The following is a 19,192-nucleotide window of genomic DNA, read 5'->3' as shown; positions in this document are numbered from 1 at the left end:
TTCGCCTAACTACACACTAACCTGATTTATGCATGTATTTATTGCTACTGACATTTGTGACTTATGACGAGATTCAAAATCACGATCTAACATCATTGTAAGTAAAAATTAAAGCTGCACAATTTATTACAATAAGTAAGTACATAAATAAATATAATTATGCGAATACGTATAAGTAGGTATAAGTAATAATAATCTGTTACATTCCGCTCCGCGGCAATGGCAAATGCAGATTTTGAGCAATGAAATGCATTAACTTATAACATTTGACTTAGGTGGTGATTCATTCGATAAAACTCACACTAAACTTATGGAATGATGTACAATCTGTAAAAATATAACTTTATTTCATAGAGAGAGATATTATAAGATTTAAGAGCAAGAAAACGAATATAAATACTAAAACCAATACTAAATTATAAAAAAGACAGATATACATTGTAATTTCATCATATATTACTTCTATTTAGTTAAATATAATTTAATTTTGTTAGTTCGTTATGCTATTGAAAGAGAAACAGTCTGCGCTACTTTTTAGTTTAGGTTAGTTAAATTCGGATGAACAGCCAGATAAGTCTAAAATTTAATTTTAGAAAATAAAATACTTATAGGTACCTACAGTGGATAGTCGTTAACGAGTGGAGTTACGCCGATTGAAGGAAGATATATTTAAATAAAAATAAGCGAAGGACGGACCCAGTCACAACGCAATCGCAGCCGAGTTATGAAAAACAAAACGATACAAAATACGTATTAAATTGATAACATTATTCTAATTAAAATTCGATGTCTAGTGATGCGAATCACATAATAAGTAAAACTATCTTTAAAATACTACGTCTAAATTCATTAAGTAATCTAATTATTATGTCTTAATATGGCAGTTAATCGAACCGTCCGCACTAGGCACACAACTAAATAATGATCATCATGTACGATTTCGTCTATGACAAATCCCTTCAAAGAAGCAGAACCTTGTTCTGAATTTCGAATATAAATCGGTGGAAAAACTATATAATGTTTATAACAAGTCAGTGCGTATAAAAACACTAACAACGAGTTCTATGTAAAAGTTGCACTCCTTTATTCACAGTAAGTATATAGCTCTATTTATCATGTACCTAACCTTACTTATACAAGTCTTGGACACTGTTACTCTTCGTAAACTAAATTGTTGTCATGGCTCGATAACTTACGTATCGAAACTATATTAAAATATCAGAATGTTAAATTGTAACATTCTATTATTTTAATAGAATTTGTATAAAATCTTAAAATTAGATACACAAAACCACTCCCAACGGTGCTAATGTTAATATTGTTCAAATCGACAACTATTGTGACTATATTTATGTGACTATTATTTAACATACATTATGTAAACTGCGACTATACCTCATTTCAAGTTGTAATTATCGTCCAATACTTCCATTTCTATCAGAGAATATTATATTAACTGGAAAGATAAGGCTCGATGGATAATTTACCAAGTAGGTAACTGTATAGTTGCATGAATCTCGTTTTGGTGTTGAAATGAATATAAATGATGATTTTAACTGAAGTAATGGACGTTACGACCGTGTTGAGCTTACATTAATATCAACTTTGTCAGAGGAATGAATTGAGCGAGCTTATAGATCAAACTTACACGTAGATATACAAAACTTAACAAATGGATGGCATGAGTGACTTAACCCACTTACATTTAAAGATACAATAATAATAATGAAGGCACTTTATGATTTAACTTTATGTAGATAAACAATTTCTACATAATTATTACATTTTGTGACAAGAATTTCTTATTTTATCATCATGGCAAGATTAAAAGGTACCTGTTGAAACGATAACTACATACAACTATCATGATAACCGAGCGAATGGCACACACATTAAAATACGTATAATTAGCAACAGATCACTATATTCAGAATACATTATATTCTTTTGCCATCATACCATTGACCGTTGCATATCTCTTTAATTTCATAAGGCACTAAATTAGATATATACAAAATGGCCCCTCTTAACCGTTTGTGAATTAATTAGCGACCAACGCTAGAATTTGTGACATTCAACTGATCTGACATTATTATGATGAGGAATCGCTTAAAAGTAAATTTTCAACCTGAGATCGACACTTTTTGAGACAATCTTATCTCGTTTATAAATTAATATTCTTCGCATATCAAGAGTCAAAAGGGAATGTTTATTGTTCGCTCAAAGAGTTCAGAGCTCGCCACATGTTATCACAAGTGCTACAGACACGAGATTAGCGCGCACTGTGTGACAAGCGCCGCCGACGTCCGACGGCCGGCGCGGGCGCAGCCCTAGTGCTCCAGGGGCAGCTCCACGAACGTAATGTCGTAGAGGGGCTCGTCCTCATTAGCGCTCGCTGGCCTTACCTCCAGCAAAAACAGGTCCTCATTACAATAGTACGCCAACATTTCGTCATCAATTCTGGCCGTAATCCTGTAAAAAAAGTTTCCATTGAATTACCGTGCAACCATTACCAATATTACAAGATGATTAGACACGGACAATATATCATAGAGTTAATTATTTAATTTCATAATATCTAAACATTAATTTATTATTTAAAATGGATAATACATTATATTTCTATTAAGTGCACAACTTATTAATAGTGCGAGTGCTTAGCTAATGCAAATTAAGATTGTGGGTAGGTATTGATTAAAGTGTTCGGGTAGGCGTTTTGGATAGGTGATTAAATGATTATTTAAAACATAGTTAACTTATTTACGGAATTATCATGGGGATTGCTGACCAACATTAAGCATTGCGAAGTTAGTGGCGCGCCCTCGGGACAAGCGATTCTTCATTAACGCGAGGCGGCCGGTGTTCACAATAACAAAACTACTTATTTGAGGCCAATGAAAACCACTTACCCTTTCTTGTTCTTTCGATAAAGATTATTAATTGCCGAACTTGAAATTTTGTACTTATTCTCAATCTGAAAATAAGCAAAAAATAAACGATTACAATGGGCTTTTGCCTTTTTAACCGAGACGTCTCGTCTAAACGGAAAGTACGGTAACCGGTCTAGTGGTTTCGCAAGGACAATTATAGATTTGCGTTTCGCGACCGAATATTGTAAGGGGTGTCCGGTGCCACGGCCGGCCGCGCGGGTGTTAATTACAACATGCAGTTATGATGATCGTGTATTGTATTAGACGGGTTATGAAGCTCCACATCGGTTACAGCGCGCCGCGGGCGGCGGCCGAGCACATAGCGCGGCCAGCGCCCGCAGCGCAGACGAAGCGTCTCGATTCCACTCTTTACTTTACAGATTATAGCACAATAATATACGTTCAAAATCGAACATCAGTTTGACGAGAAACCGAGAAAACAACAAAGTTATCTCGCTCACTCGTGCTCTGCGGTTAGCCGACATCACCAAGGTTATTCTCGTGCTACCGCTTCGTGCGGTGGACCACTTGATACGTTACTTTGACTCGTCTTCGAAGAAATTTTCTCATGGTCAATGTAATGTATCAAATAGCATGCGTTTTGTATAAGAATGCAACTTACAGCGTGCATCAGGCCCTGCGTTGTTGGCGGCGCAACGTGTAGGGGAGTGTATACATCGTCAGTGTCTTGGCGTACGTAGAGCATGACGCGTTCGCTAAGCGGCGGAGTGGAAGTACGCGCACGTTTGCCTATTACACCCTCTAATTCTAGAGAGTCTTTGCGGTCGCTGTATGGTGACACGGGTACACTGTACCTGTGAAAGAAAATATGTAACATGACGTTTAGTTATTAAGCTCAGTATTTACCAATAACACGATCGGTATGGAGGCATATCAGTAAGCAAATTAATTAATCAGCTCAATGATAAGAAGATAAATAATAACAATTTATACTAGCTACTTAATAACAATAATATCATCAATACGTACGCTGGTGCGTCTGGTGGGAAATGATTGTGGAATTTCAACGCCGGCGCTTGAGGTTTCGCTGCATGTAACAGGAATGGTGAAGCACCTTTAAGGTGAGCTTCAGTCAGTGCCGCTTCGTCATGTCCATAAAATCCTTGTATGTCCATTCCGGCTAACTTGTCAATATCTTCAGCAGGACTGAATAAGACGGGTGGTTTCGTTAAGTCTGCCATCGAGTAGAACTCGCTTCTTTCCGTTACTGGATGGTAAATTTCATCCAATTTCTTCCTATTTGTAGCTGACATTTTTCTTTTAGCTGCCCGTCTTTCTTCATCCCTTGTCTTTCTTTCGGCACCCTGCAATTTATTAATTTAAACATAACTAGAAGTTTCATTAGGATCTATTTGGTTAATTTTAAGTATGCGATATACATAGTCGATCATTTTAAAAAAAAACCATTTAGGATAGGATACTAGCAAAAATGTTATATTTATCTACTGCATATTTAACTCCCCTATATATTTGAATAAATTATGTTTCTAGAATTGAAACTGAAACTGCAGGGATGAAGACATCATCCCTGCTTATACGTTTAGCCGATTTATGAATTGAATAATCCAATATTAGTCTTGTATTATATTATATTGGATACAAATATCAAAATACAATACTATAGTAGGTAATTATTATTATTATTACTTTATTAAAATATTTTACATACCTTATCGCAGAACACTTTGATTTGACAGTATCCTCTGTGATAGATTTGCGTGTCACGCGGATCTTCGAATGTGTCGATCTGTATGTGCAGAGGTAACCCCTGAAATCAAGAAATAGAATCACAATTAGAAAATGTTTTTTTATAAATACAACTACGACAATTTTATGCGTGTATTTCTTAATTATATTCAGGATAATTTAGTTAATAATAAAATTAAACAGATACAAGAGAAAAAATAACTCAAAAGTGAGACACAAAACATATTGAGCTTCAGATGGGTCCCAAATAGATGTAGATAGATATGTATTTTATTATGTAACATGGGTCGTTCTTCTTTTTAACCTACAAAAAGGTGTCTTCATCAGTTAAAAAAAAATATAATCGAAAATTATCCGTATTATTTTATTATTACTGTTTCAATATGTACTGTACTAAAAATGTAACGGCTATACACGTTCACAATAAATAAACATTTATATTTTTATAATAAAAAATACGTTACAGAGTCGTCAATCCGCGTGACAGAGGTGTATTTCATACAAATCATAGCTGTCTCCCGCTACCTGAGCCTGTGTTTAATTCATAATGGTACGAAAAAATATAAAGACAGTAGCAAATATAAAAGTATTTTTTAATTCTACAAGATATAGTTCATTTTATTGTACTGACTAAAAATTTTTGACATTTCTAATAAAAAAATAGAAAAATCTTAAAGTCTTGTCTTTCACTACAGACTGTTTTAATGGGTATATTCGGTCACATGTTTTTTAATTCGAGCGACGCGTATACGCGGGTCGCTTTTGTTGCCGTCGATTGGATATTTAGTCCTTCCTATCCCTTGCTGAGATAAGCTCTCTAGGACTTAGAGATTGCGCGTAAGTCGCCCGGAATCTGTGTATGGAGGTGCGTGTGTTTATTCGGCGACAACTTCGTCACGTAAGTATTGGACAATAATATATCAATTACAGTTAATTCTTGTTATTTAACTTTTGCGTAATAAGAAACACTTTCATGCCAACCTGTTACGTTTGTATTTTGTGGTAACGTTTACATATTAATAATTTTGTAAGTAAGATTTACCCCTCCGTCACGCTACTACTTCGTCACAATAAAATTGTGACGGAGTAGTAAAGTACGCGACGGATGGGTAAAAAATACTTGCAAAGAATATAATATTTATTTTATCTCATAAAATATAAGAATCTGTTGAAACAGGGCCAGTACTTATTATGGCAACTATTTCTATATAAAGTTTATCTAGTGTTTTTCTAATGTTTACGAATTTATTTACATATTTTCTTTCTCAAGATATTATTATGACGAAAAAGAAGTCATTAACAGCTTGCACAGAAAATCCAAAAAAGATAGCAATAGCAAAGATGAATGAGAAGAATGCAAACAAATATAGTGTCCTTTCCAATGTCATTAAAGAACGATACCAAACTTCCATTTTTTTTAATCAGGACATGGAAAGGGAATTGCTAATGGTGTTGGTGGAACTTTGAAACGCCAAACTGATGCTATTGTAGCAATAGGAAAATATTTCGGAGACGTGTTAGAATTCTTTTTCTCCATTCAAGATACCAGCAAAATTAAATGGTTTTTGGTGGCAGACGAAGACATGACAATGGAGTATCGACTATTCCAAGCAGTATTTTACCTCTGAAAGGAACCATGCAAATCCACCAACTGTTCTCAGAAACTCGTGGAATCTTAAACTTTAGGGTTCTGAGTTGTTTTTGTGAACAATTCTGTTCGTCGTTTCTAAAACTTATTAGCCTCTGCCTGAAACAGAATCCAATGTTGGCAATATTTTGGACTAGTTGTTTCCTAACGAAAAAGAAGATGTTGCAATTCATGAAGTGGAGGATTTGTCGCTCACGATATTACGAACAAAATTGGGATGCCTCGAAAAAGATTTTATGATATTATGTATGAATCATCTGAGGAAGATCAGCCATTGCACACATATGTATATGCAAGCAAAGATTCCTCTAATCCAACGACCTTTTCTAATACTTCTTAAGAAACACTTCACCTCAAGGCCTTTCATCATAGGAATATAGAAGACGGTGTACATGTACTCGTTAAAGTAAAAAGTGAATTAAATGATCAATATACATACGTCACATAGGCGATGTTCTGGTGATGTTCTTGAAAACAGTCGATGATTGTGGAAGATTATTTATTAGTGGAGAATGACTTATTAGATGTTCCGTATGAGGATTTGATTAAAATTCTATCAAATCCAAAAGTAGTTAAAAAAGGAAAGAGACGGTTTTTTGAATTTGATGAGCTTTTGCCAGTGTTCGAAAAGTAAGACTGATTAGGACAAGTATGACTGAAGAAAGTTATTTGTTGATGATGATTATTATTTTATTTTAATTTTTCAGTCAAGTTAGACATTTTTTTTATTTGAGACAAGTTAGAAGTCTTATAATTTAATTATACTAATACGGATATCATTCCAAAGTTTCTGTAATGTGATTTTATTAGTATGAGAGTATTTCAGTTGTAAGAATGTTATACTGTCAAATATTTAATTATTCTAAAGAAGTAATAAATGATTCTAAATAAAATATTCATTTAAAACTAGTTTTATTCCAAAATATAACCGGATATTATATAGAATAACAACTCTATCACATACTCTACCACTCTGTCACGATATGTCTCCTGGTTTTAAAATTTATATAGCCATTTTAATATTTTCTTATGAATAGTACAATTTCGGAAAAATTATATTAAAAATAGTTAACTATAATATAGTCTACGACATTAATATTTCTGTGCTAGAAGTGGTTAAAATTGAATTATAGCAAAAATATACTTCTAAAAAACTGGAATTGTGACAGAATGGTATAAGATTAAAAATATATATTTATTGTTATATACAGAAGTCTTGCCTTGTAAGTTTTCTAAAAGGACCATTTGATTATTATTGTAAAAAGTAATTTGCAAGCTATCTGAGTTAAACTATTTGATACAAAAAAATAAAAGATATTGTGACGGAGGTGTACAATTATTCGCCCAATCCTGCTTTAAGGCCTCGAAAATCGTATAAAAATTTGTAAACTTCGCGGCCAACAACTTTTTCAGATAGAATAGACATTCAGCTATCACAAAATATACAAGATTTGACTAGAAATCGCTATTTTTTTTTTGGAAATTTTGAGTAAAAATTTTAAGATCATGTAGGTTAAAAAAAATAATGACCCACATACAATTTATAATAAATGAATGAAGTCAAAATATGAAATCAATGCTTGTAACTTTTTATCAAAAAATAAAGTGTAAGGACGAAACAACAGGCTGGCTGTTTTTAAATAGCAAACTTAACTGTTCCGTCATATTAACAGTTTCCTCATTGAAACTGCCATAAAGTCAATACATATGCATATTTTATGGACAAATCAACAAATTTCTGACTAAAGCAATTTCACGCATGAACTCTACGCTTGTCTTGGAATTATAACAAAAAACGGTTTTAATAAACGTTCATAAGGGATAATTGCGATAAATTTACGAATAAGGAAAATATGCACGTGTCTGAATCGAATCGCGTTAAAACGTCTTAATTGCGTTCGTTCGAGGTCGGCATTGCGGCGGCGCGCGGCGTCAGCGTCACCACGTAGTGGATAGGTAATTGAGAGCCTGATAGCGGGGACTGGTTTCATATCAAAAGTACATTGTACACTGTGAATATAGCCTGACTCACAAAACAGCGGTGATATACATTAAATTAAATTACAAATGTATTACAATAAATTAATTAAATAATTACGTTTATATTCAATATAGTGTTATTTTTATATTAACAGTATTCATTTTTCACAACTAAAACTCAGGCGGATTGCTTTTGAGAATATATATAACATAAATTGTTCATCTAGACCTTAGTATAGCTAGCTTTTGAGGATGAAGACATTATAATTATGCTTATGATCTTAATTATGTAGTTAAGTAATCATATGTCTTGATTATTTATCAAAACTGCCTATAAAATAATTAAGTTATGTGGCGAATTCTAGTGACATTGATGGGCTGAACAATAACAATTCATTCGGGACCGAATTATCTCTTTTCTACAATCTGTAAATATATTTTCAATATAATCACATGTAAATAATGGTGACCGTTGTCTTACTTCCCCTTTCCTTTGCAGCAGTAGCTGCTGGTACTTATACAAAACACTACATTATGGTGGTACTACCATATCCACTAAAGTAATTTTTTTCTGGCGCTAATATTTACCTACTGCCATGTAGTATGTTCAACTGAATTATCGTATCCAATCCAATATTAATTCACCAATTTTCAGTCGCTTAGCCAATTATTTAATATAGGTTTATTGAATGTGTAGGTATAATAGTATTGAACTAAACGTTTAATGCTTAAAATTTAAAAAACAAATACCAAGTACCAAGCAGTACGGTGCGAGTTAACAGTCATTGCAGTTTTAAGGTTTTACAGAGAATTTATATAGACATTTTTAAGATTTCACTTCGAGAAATCACTTGATGTTACATGCGCTGTAAAATATTGCCTGCTTGCGCGTTATCTAACTAACATTATTTGGGCGTGTCAAATTGAAGTATATCTTTTTAAACACCTATTAACAGAAATAGCAAATTTGAATTCGAATTTTCTTATTTTGGTCTCGATTCATTCGTTTGCGATTGTTAATTAATATTCCACTGTCAGTATTATTATATCTAACTTAATATTAGGTGCGCATAACGGCTATAATGTGTTTTTTTCTTATTTGTCTGCATTGTTTTTAATTGAACAATTTCAGAAAAGACAAAAAAGGTTTAATATTAACAAAAAAAACATACATTTATGCATCAGTCACCCATGTATTGCGCTGTGCGGTGGTTATCGACGCGTCTCTGCGACAACACGGTTACCGACCTCATACTTTGACGTTTACATGTCGTATCAGACGTTCATAATACTTTGCGGTAAACTTAATTAAGACTATCCATCTATAATCAAAATTAATTTAAATGTAATCATAATTCTACATCTATGTATTTACAAAAGAAAATTTATGTTCCTAAGCATTTCTATCAGCTGTCAGCAAATCACACAACTTTGTTATAGGTACTACCTATAACAAAGTTGTGTGATTTGCTCAAGATGATTATTATTATAAATCTATGTACCTTTTGCTCTTCAATTGCTCACATATTTTAATACATATTAATCATTATTCCTGACCATTACAATAAATGTTTCACTGTAATACATTTATAAAATATTTCTTTCTTATTTGTCTGCATTGTTTTTAATTGAACAATTTCAGAAAAGACAAAAAAGGTTTAATATTAACAAAAAAAACATACATTTATGCATCAGTCACCCATGTATTGCGCTGTGCGGTGGTTATCGACGCGTCTCTGCGACAACACGGTTACCGACCTCATACTTTGACGTTTACATGTCGTATCAGACGTTCATAATACTTTGCGGTAAACTTAATTAAGACTATCCATCTATAATCAAAATTAATTTAAATGTAATCATAATTCTACATCTATGTATTTACAAAAGAAAATTTATGTTCCTAAGCATTTCTATCAGCTGTCAGCAAATCACACAACTTTGTTATAGGTACTACCTATAACAAAGTTGTGTGATTTGCTCAAGATGATTATTATTATAAATCTATGTACCTTTTGCTCTTCAATTGCTCACATATTTTAATACATATTAATCATTATTCCTGACCATTACAATAAATGTTTCACATTTATAAAATACCTGTATTTACCATAACGATATTTGTTAGCCGTTAATATGTTTTGAGGTTCATAGTTAGTTCTTGCAAATGCATATAGTAACGTTTCAACGTGAGTTTTTATTACATTACATGAAAGCAACATATTAATTGTATTTAATATATCACGTATTTATGAAAAATGTTGTTAACTATATGTTAATTCTACAGTGCCCAGAGTATAAGCACTGCTTAGTTTTGGATTAAATGACGCTGCGATTATATATACCTATTTATTCATTATTTTATCATCGAGTCGTTGATTCGGGGGTTAGATTTCATGACCCTCATACACATGTACTGTTTTGATAATGACTGAAAAGCTGCATGCCTCTTCATTTATCGCGAATTGACTAGAATTGTTTATAACTTGTAGAAATCTCTTTTGAAGGGTTACTATATTCAGCCATTAGATATTAAGAAATACATATAGGATCATAAAAGCCTAACTTTGTAAATTTTTCTCTGTGCAACATGTAAAGTATAAAAAATAAAAACAAAATGAATCAGTACCAACCTTCACTCCCTTTTGACTGCTGAAGTCTGTACTTAAACACTGCACAGCAATGTTGATCTGCAAAAAAAATACTTATTATTAATATTGACATTGACATGTTTTCTCGTACTTCGACGAAGACAATTTATAAAACTGGCTATGGAAATTACAAAATTATTGCTCATTAATATTCACAGGCATTTTATAGAGTACGCACATCCTGATTACCAGGATAAGCGCCAGGACTGTCAGGAATTTATACCCAGTTTGAATTGCTTTAGTTATTATTAATTGAGTGTATTTAGTAATTAACGAATATCAATATCCATATCCATATTAATTTTAGGTAATGTTTTCACAGATTTTATAATTTTTTTGTACTCATAAGAAGCTAGTTTTGCTCTGATATAATACAGTATGTAACTTAACTATTCAATATTTAACTAACTATTTAAGAAAAGCTCCAATCTTTATCGCATTTATTCAACAGAGTTAGATAAAATATACATAAGTATTTTCTACTTTCTGCAGAGACAACTAGCCCTTACGATATTATTATTGTTTAGTTGGAGTGCGTTAATACTTATTTATACACTCGATTAAATTAAATAGTCAGAACTCTTTAAACATAGTATTATGCAATGTTCTTGAGAGAAAAACAAATTTAGTAAACACTGATTTCTAGTTCGAATATAATTCGAAGCTAAAAATCAGTGTTTACTTCCTGGACTAAAACATAGTAATCGATGGCCTATTTGCACTAGTGCAGCACACAAAATCTTTAATATACATTGTATAAGATAAGATACTATATATGGCACTGACCACATGTTCATTATTAATTTTGTTAAGGTACTGAAGATACAAATAAATAATTTATCGTTATCTATCTATCTATTATATAGTACTGTGTAGTTAGTTTTATAAATACGATATAGTCCCATGTAGTAGCCGTTTCTCGAAGACTATTTAAAGAGCCTTATTTGAAAGGGTGGTTTTCGATTTGCCTCAGGGAATGTACGTTAATCACGTATGGTGTTTTAGCATGTGTAAGGCGGCGACAGCATGGCGGTGCGCGTCTTAGCTGGGCGACCACTCATTACCGCGGTCTATGTAAATGACCCCCTTGCGTTTTTACTCGCCGCCGACACTGCCACCGATCACTGTCCATATGCATATTATCTGTCGCAAACGACTCGCATCCGCTACGGTTTCGCTGTCCAACAATAAATAATTACAGATATCGATAACTACCTTACAATAATATGCCAACGACATATTTAAATTTGTTGATCAAATCACTTTTAGCCATTAACGATTAATGGTTTTTAATATACCTAGTCGCCTTCTTTGTTAATACAAGTTTCATTTATGAAATTGTGTATTTTTTGCTCGTCAATGTAGGTAACTAAATTTCCTAAATATCTATCAATAATGTGACGAACACAGATAAATAGATAATGAATATTGAACAGGTTGCATTGTCTTATATACACATATTAGTACAATATATGTAAATAACACAGATGATTGAATATCGTAGTCATAAGAAACGGTAGGTAGGTAACCTACAGGTAATTCTATAAAAAGTCAGTCCTTTCTATTATTCCATATTTTAATTAATTTTCAATGATCCTGCTGCAGCAGCCCTAACATAAGTTATCTGCCAGCGCCTGGCACTTTGTGTCTCATTTAGCTAACATAATCGATCGAATAGATAAGTATTAGATTGTTTACATAATTTAATTAATTACGATTTAGTTGTAATTATATTCAACATTTCAAAATTTAATTTCTACACTAATCTGTATTTAAGAGAATAATGAGAATAAAACACACGGATCGTCGCAATAGTCATTATATTGCGTGAAGCCTACAAAAAAAGTATAGTATTTCGATTATTTGCATTAATCATATTAATGATCCTAACAACACACAAACATACAGAAAAAGAATACGAATTTCATAAAAAGACTAGAGCGAAGAGAAATTCAATTGACAAAACAGAATAAAAATGTCCAATTATACAGTACTAAGTATATAGTAGATGAAGTAACAATTACCTTAGCGGCGCTTTCGAGTGGATTCCAATAAACAGCGATGGCATTGTGCGCTACCTCCTCGATGCAGCCGGCCAGCCCGATACTATTCTTTGTATCTGCAACAAAACAACAAACTGTCATTAATCTTGTCTTTGAGTAACTGTGCAGTAATGGCGGCGGAGATTTCGATTAAGATATCAACGCACAATACGTCATCGGCGACGGAAATTTATTTGCGGGGCGTGAATAATCACATGGTAGGATCGATTTATCAGCAATTGCAATGTTTCCACTTTTGTCCTTTCTAGATTGAGGTTTATGGTAATTAGTACATATCCATTTAGAACCAATCGCAGAACAAATTAAGGATACTTAATTGACAAGATTCTTTAGATTACTATATTAGAGTTCTAATACGAAAAGCAAGATAGTAAACGCTGAAGCAGCAACTCTAAAGGATAAGACACATAAATATCAAATAGATAGGTCTCTGATAGTTATTGTATCCAATTAAATTCCTATAACACCAAAATAAATAAAAATTGCGTAATATTGTATAAATAAAAGTAAAGCGTGGTTTTGTGTCAAAACTGCTTAATACAGAAGTAGTACAAGGCGGAAAAGTAAAATGGTCTATTATAAATCGTCTATTTAAAGTTTCTTATTTTTATTAATAAAATTCTAACACTGCATAGTATGTGAATTTGTACTAAAAGTAAAAGGCTAAATAAATTCCAAATGTAAGTTCATATCATTTAACCTACAAGGTTCTCATTCCAACAAAATAAACTGATATCTGCAAGTTATGTTAATAAATCTGTTAATAGATACCTATAACTGTAATGCTACTCAATATAAGGTAACTCAGAGACGGCTGGTAGGCGTAATTCCCTCGGTTATAAATAATTCAGTGTTATTTTGTTATAGTTGTTTATTGCATTTAGAACATAAGGGCAACATTAGCGGACAAGCGCAGGCGCGGGAGGCTAGTGAGTAATTGACATGAATTGCTAATCGCATACACATATTTCCTGATATAGGTGTAAATTAAAATATCAAATTATTACATATGATAGAGCCAAGACAATTATAATTATCAAATAATACTGTTTAGTTATCAAAGTTATGGATCATACCTACATTTTAATAGCAACTATTGTATTAAAAATAATAGGTTTTATTTAATTTTTTTTTTTCATTTTTTTCTTTGTATAATATATAAGCAGACTATTTAATAACGTTGGATTCAATTAAAATTAAATGTTTATAAACCAGATATTACAAAATAAAAAATTAACAATATCAATATTAAATTATTAATATAGGTAGTTACCTATATTAATAATTTAATATTGATAGTCTGCTTATATATTATATTATTTTTCAGAATACGTGACATCAATGACTGTTTAAAACTTCAAAGTGACCTGAATTCTCTTAATAATTACTATAAGAAAAATAACATCACAATAAATGTCAAGAAATGCGAATGTATCAGTTTTAGTAGGAAAATTAATCCTATAATACACAATTACAGTATTAATTCATTGTCAATAGAACGGAAAGATAAGGTACGTGATCTTGGTGTACATTTCGATTATAAAATGATCCTCGATCAACATATTGATATAATAACATCGAAGGCTTTTAAATTCTTGGGATTCGTACTGCGGGTAACTACGCCTTTTCACGATATAGCTACGCTAAAAAACCTGTACTATACATATGTTCGCAGTATTTTGGATTATGCGTGCCCGGTATGGTCACCACAATATGAAATTTATATGGAACGTCTTGAACGTATACAGAAAAAATTTGTTGATCATCTTGCCTACCGTTTTAGACGTCCTGTTAACTCCTATCTTGAGTGTTGTCGGGAGTTTCGTATTCCTACTCTTGAAGAAAGACGTGCTGTAGCAGAAATGTGCCTATTATTTGATATAGTACGCGGTAACTTAGATTGCCCTGAATTGGTAGCGCGAGTTGCATACTGTACACCTCCCAAGCGAACACGTCATACACCGCTTATGCATGTACCATCAAGGTCCACCAATTATGCTAGTAATGCGCCTATAGTGCGTATTCTACGCAATTACAATAAAAATTTTGAAAATGTAGATCTTTTTTTCGGTTCAAAATGCAATTTTAAATCGCAAGTTTACGAGCACATCTTAAACTGATCTCTTATATCAGTAATAATTACCTATTATATCATAAATAGATAACACAAATGGCTGAGGAATAGACATCATAGTAATTGGATTTATAGTATGATAATTCTGACTGTAGTGCAATTTTGTTTTTGTGTTATTTTTGTTGGGTATTGAAATATATTGTTTAAGTTTGTATAAAATATACTTATTTTACGTTTAAATGTAACATGTAAAATTATAATCATATAGAGTAATGTATGTAATGGTAGCAGAGACACATAACAATTACTTTCGGTCCTGACTAGTCTGACGTGTGCTGCGAATTATGAACTCCCATATTACGCGGCCTAGGTCATTTCTGAAGCATCGGAATGTATTCCTGTTATCTTTTGTGTGAAGTCCGTCACTTTGTTAAATTTTTTTACTGATATTGTGAAACCTATTATTAGCTATACTATTGTTTTGTACTTTCTGTTTTTATGTATTGTGTATGCTGTTGGTTTCAAATAAATAAATAAATATACAAAAAAAAATGAGAATATTAATTTGTCTGTCACTAAAATCTTTGTAGGTATGTCAAATTATATTGCTGACTAACCCTGTGATGATGGAAATATTATAAACCGTATTAATTTAAGGATAGTATACTGCCATGTCAAGTGTTGTATGCATCACAGTTGTGACTGTCTACTCTAGGATTTACGTCGTGAAAATATAATTTTAAAGTTGATACCTATGCGTAGGCGGTGGCAAACAACATTAGCGGTGTGTCCGCGATGTGTGCGGCCTGCGGGCGCAGTCGCGTGGTCGCACATAACCCGTCGCGTTGACGTGTTTACGAGGACGTGCATCCCGCCCGGCCTCCACATGGTTATTGTTTTAACTTACTCTAGCCAATTTATGATAATAAATTTCATCGTATTCTCACTCTTATTAACATACTCGCAACTAATACAAACTGTAAACTCGCAATGCTAATAGAAAAATATAATCTACAATGAAAACTTACTCAAAGGTTTTTAGAAACTGTATTGAAATAACATGTGTATATAAATTGTAAACAATGTCACGTGTTTGACTAGATCAGAAAACGACCCGTCCAAAGTTTGATAGTATTATTAATATAAAAATTCTTTGTATAATGCAGGAATCGAATCTAAGTTCATCGGAAGATAGGACAGTTATTTATCCTCAAGAAAATCGAATAATATTATTATTGTTACATAATATAAATGTGAAAATTTGTTAATATGTTTGCATATACATAAATTACTTAATTGACGCGGGCAAAGCCCTGGGGTGTAATGGAAACTTGACTACACATTGGGCATATAATTCATGCTTGTATTTACACCAATTTACTCAATAATAATACATTTTTGAAGGTCTAACAAATTAGAAGGTAGTCTCTTTTAGGGCATTCTTAGATTTCTATGTTTAATAAGATCTTATTCTAAAATGACAGTATTATTTCATGACATGGATGTATAGATACGTATAATTTTTTGAGTTCTGTGTTACTTAAATGGTTTGTTTTGACAGAGAACGCAGTGGTTGGTATCGTAGCATCGTCTATAGGAAAAATAAAATAATTTATATTTAATTGTTTTATTACCAATAACATTTTCTACAATCCGCTAAGTATAATGGCAATTTTATAATTATACAGTTACTACTAATAACACCTAAGGATATTGTTATAAATATAACCTAACACGATTGTTAAAAACCATACTCTACGTAAAAATAATACTTTTAAGACACAAAAATATTATATCTATTTAGATATATTATGACACACCTAATTTATTGTCACACGTCTATTCTACAGTTAAATCAAAACTGATATAGTATGAAAATTGTACGATAGAATGAACACGTGAGCAAAGAAGGATTGGCTTGGTGCGTCGAGTGGTAGACACGCGATACAAGAAGACATGTAGGTAATCGGAGAAGGCATTGTGCTTGCGCGCAGTGCGTTGCGACCCTCGTCCCCTCTCTACCGCCCCCTGGTGTCCTCTCCTGAACGACCTCCCCCCTCGTCCCGCTATGCTTTCACACGCCTGCAGTCCGGCATACAGGTGTCCGATATCGCCCTTGACGCTGCTTCCAAGTTTGTCCCATACATTTATGGCGCATTACCATACCACCTATCTTTTTAGTGAACCTAAAATCCATCAACTTTATCACGCGATTAAAGATTATAAATTAAACTATCCCTTTATATATTTATATGACGGAAAATGTATGTACTACATATGATATTATTCAACATTTTAATAACACAAATTATATTTAGAATTGTTACTTATGAGACAAAAATTATAATGTGTTTAGATATTACTTAATTTTGAATAATACCTCCAACATAATAAGAAATAAACTTAACTAACATCGAGATAAGCTAAAAAACCTTGACATTAAACTTGGCCCGGCCGCGCGAATTAATGGCTTCCATGTTTTTATTTTCCTTGAGATTTAATTTATAGACACTGTTTGTGGCTGCGGCGTCACTCATTACAAATACTACGGGCCTCAGTTAAGTAATGTTAGAACGTGTAAAGTGTCATATATCAGCGCTGTTTACATCGGACCAAGCAATTAATAAGCAAGCATTCCATCGATGACGCAAGTGGGTACCTATTTTGTGGAAGTCTTCATGCGATCCTCATATTTAAATGTTACTAAATCAAAAAACTACTTTACATTTATTTCGACTTTATTATTATTTATGTCAATGATAGTTATTATAAGGAGATAAATGTGCTATAAGAACACCCAACCAGCAGAATTTTATGACTATTACCAGACTTCAACAAAATGATGGATGAAATGTTTTAATACGCCTGGCCCTGATTTTAATTTAGTTACTTTGATAATTTATGATTGATAAATAATTATTTAATAAATAAATCAGAGGGACCATTAATTTACAAGAATCTATTTTATACAATTATTAAAAGCAATTATTTTGTTGGGTTCGTAGTAAAAATGTATGGTGCATTGCGCGGGCGCATGTCGAGGCTCATCGCGCAATTAACATGGTAATGAGCTCGCTCCCCGATATCATCACAGTAATTATGTCCGTACGAGACTATATTGTATGATTGCTTATATCTCCTCTCAGAATTTTAGACAAGCTGACATATACTTTACCTTCATACATACTCCCGTGTACTAAAATTAGTTTACATCGTTTTTATTTTGTTATCTACTACATAGACATCGGCCGTAAGCAAGTAGGTATTATAAAAGATTTCTCACGAATTTTAACGATTTCCTGTTATTCCGTCGCCGAGTTCATAGAGCTCACAGTGTCAGATAAACTAAGTAATCGTTTTATTTAAGCTCGTCTCTCGGAAACGATGCCCTCAGCTGTGTATCTTCAATCTGTTTAATGTCTACATATGTCATTATGAGTACGTGTAATATGAGGCTTGCAGTAAAGGTATTTAGATACAAGTGGCGCGGTGAGACTAGGTGGTAGCTCAGCGGGTGTTTATATTTAGCCGGGGCGATTGATAGGTACAGCGGTCGGTGTGGGCCGCGGACGTCGTGCGCGTTATTTATGCAAATGTCCTAACGAGATATAATGGTGGGTAGCGGGGTGAGCGGGTGCGTCTCTGTGGCTTTCTGCCTCGCAGCACGGTAATTAGGTCCTGCGTGCCAGCGGGCGCCGCCGCGCGCCCTTGCTACCGCCGCGCACTGCGCCGCCACCTCTACACGCAACTTTACTGGCATGTTACTGTGTCGCCTCGAGCACGACTACGTTTTTGTGCAGTAAATATCATGTCTCAAACGCTTGCAAGCGCTACTGTCTGTTCGCAACATTCATACAAAAAGCTACGACTCATTATATTCATTGAATATGTAATAATCACAAAATCACGCGACGCTAACAATAAAATACTTATTAATGATTTTATTTACAGATTCTACTCACCAGCATCTAGTATTCTTTGTTTAACTGAGTGTTGTCTGCCATGCCAAAACTGCCATGCTTTGATTTCGTCCTCGGGCGATTTTTCTTCTCGGAACATCAGCATTACCACACTCTGAAACAAAAATGTTTTGAATTTAATATTTAGCATTTTTACAG

At 33.1% G+C, this 19,192-nt stretch overlaps 1 protein-coding gene across 3 annotated transcripts in view; it reads right to left on the bottom strand.

The window, feature by feature from the left end:
- Nucleotides 1–1,004: 1,004 nt before the first annotated feature.
- The window catches only part of LOC131845828 (protein grainyhead-like), a 75,197-nt gene continuing 57,009 nt past the window's right edge, over nt 1,005–19,192 (bottom strand). For 2 of the 3 annotated variants that reach the window (XM_059194955.1, XM_059194957.1), the window contains 8 exons: nt 19,037–19,148; nt 12,962–13,056; nt 10,920–10,976; nt 4,621–4,719; nt 3,921–4,255; nt 3,553–3,745; nt 2,910–2,974; nt 1,005–2,472 (listed from right to left, as the gene is read on the bottom strand). In XM_059194955.1, coding sequence (XP_059050938.1) covers nt 2,331–2,472; nt 2,910–2,974; nt 3,553–3,745; nt 3,921–4,255; nt 4,621–4,719; nt 10,920–10,976; nt 12,962–13,056; nt 19,037–19,148 — 1,098 coding nt within the window. In that variant the 3' untranslated portion in view covers nt 1,005–2,330. The remainder of the gene's footprint in view (nt 2,473–2,909; nt 2,975–3,552; nt 3,746–3,920; nt 4,256–4,620; nt 4,720–10,919; nt 10,977–12,961; nt 13,057–19,036; nt 19,149–19,192) is intronic. The other variant, XM_059194956.1, reaches the window with a different exon arrangement.

The sequence above is a fragment of the Achroia grisella genome, unplaced genomic scaffold (genome assembly GCF_030625045.1).
Source record: "Achroia grisella isolate CSIRO2021 unplaced genomic scaffold, CSIRO_AGI_Agris_v1 utg487, whole genome shotgun sequence".
Lineage (NCBI taxonomy): Eukaryota > Metazoa > Arthropoda > Insecta > Lepidoptera > Pyralidae > Achroia > Achroia grisella.
This window is presented reverse-complemented; position numbering and strand designations above follow the sequence as displayed.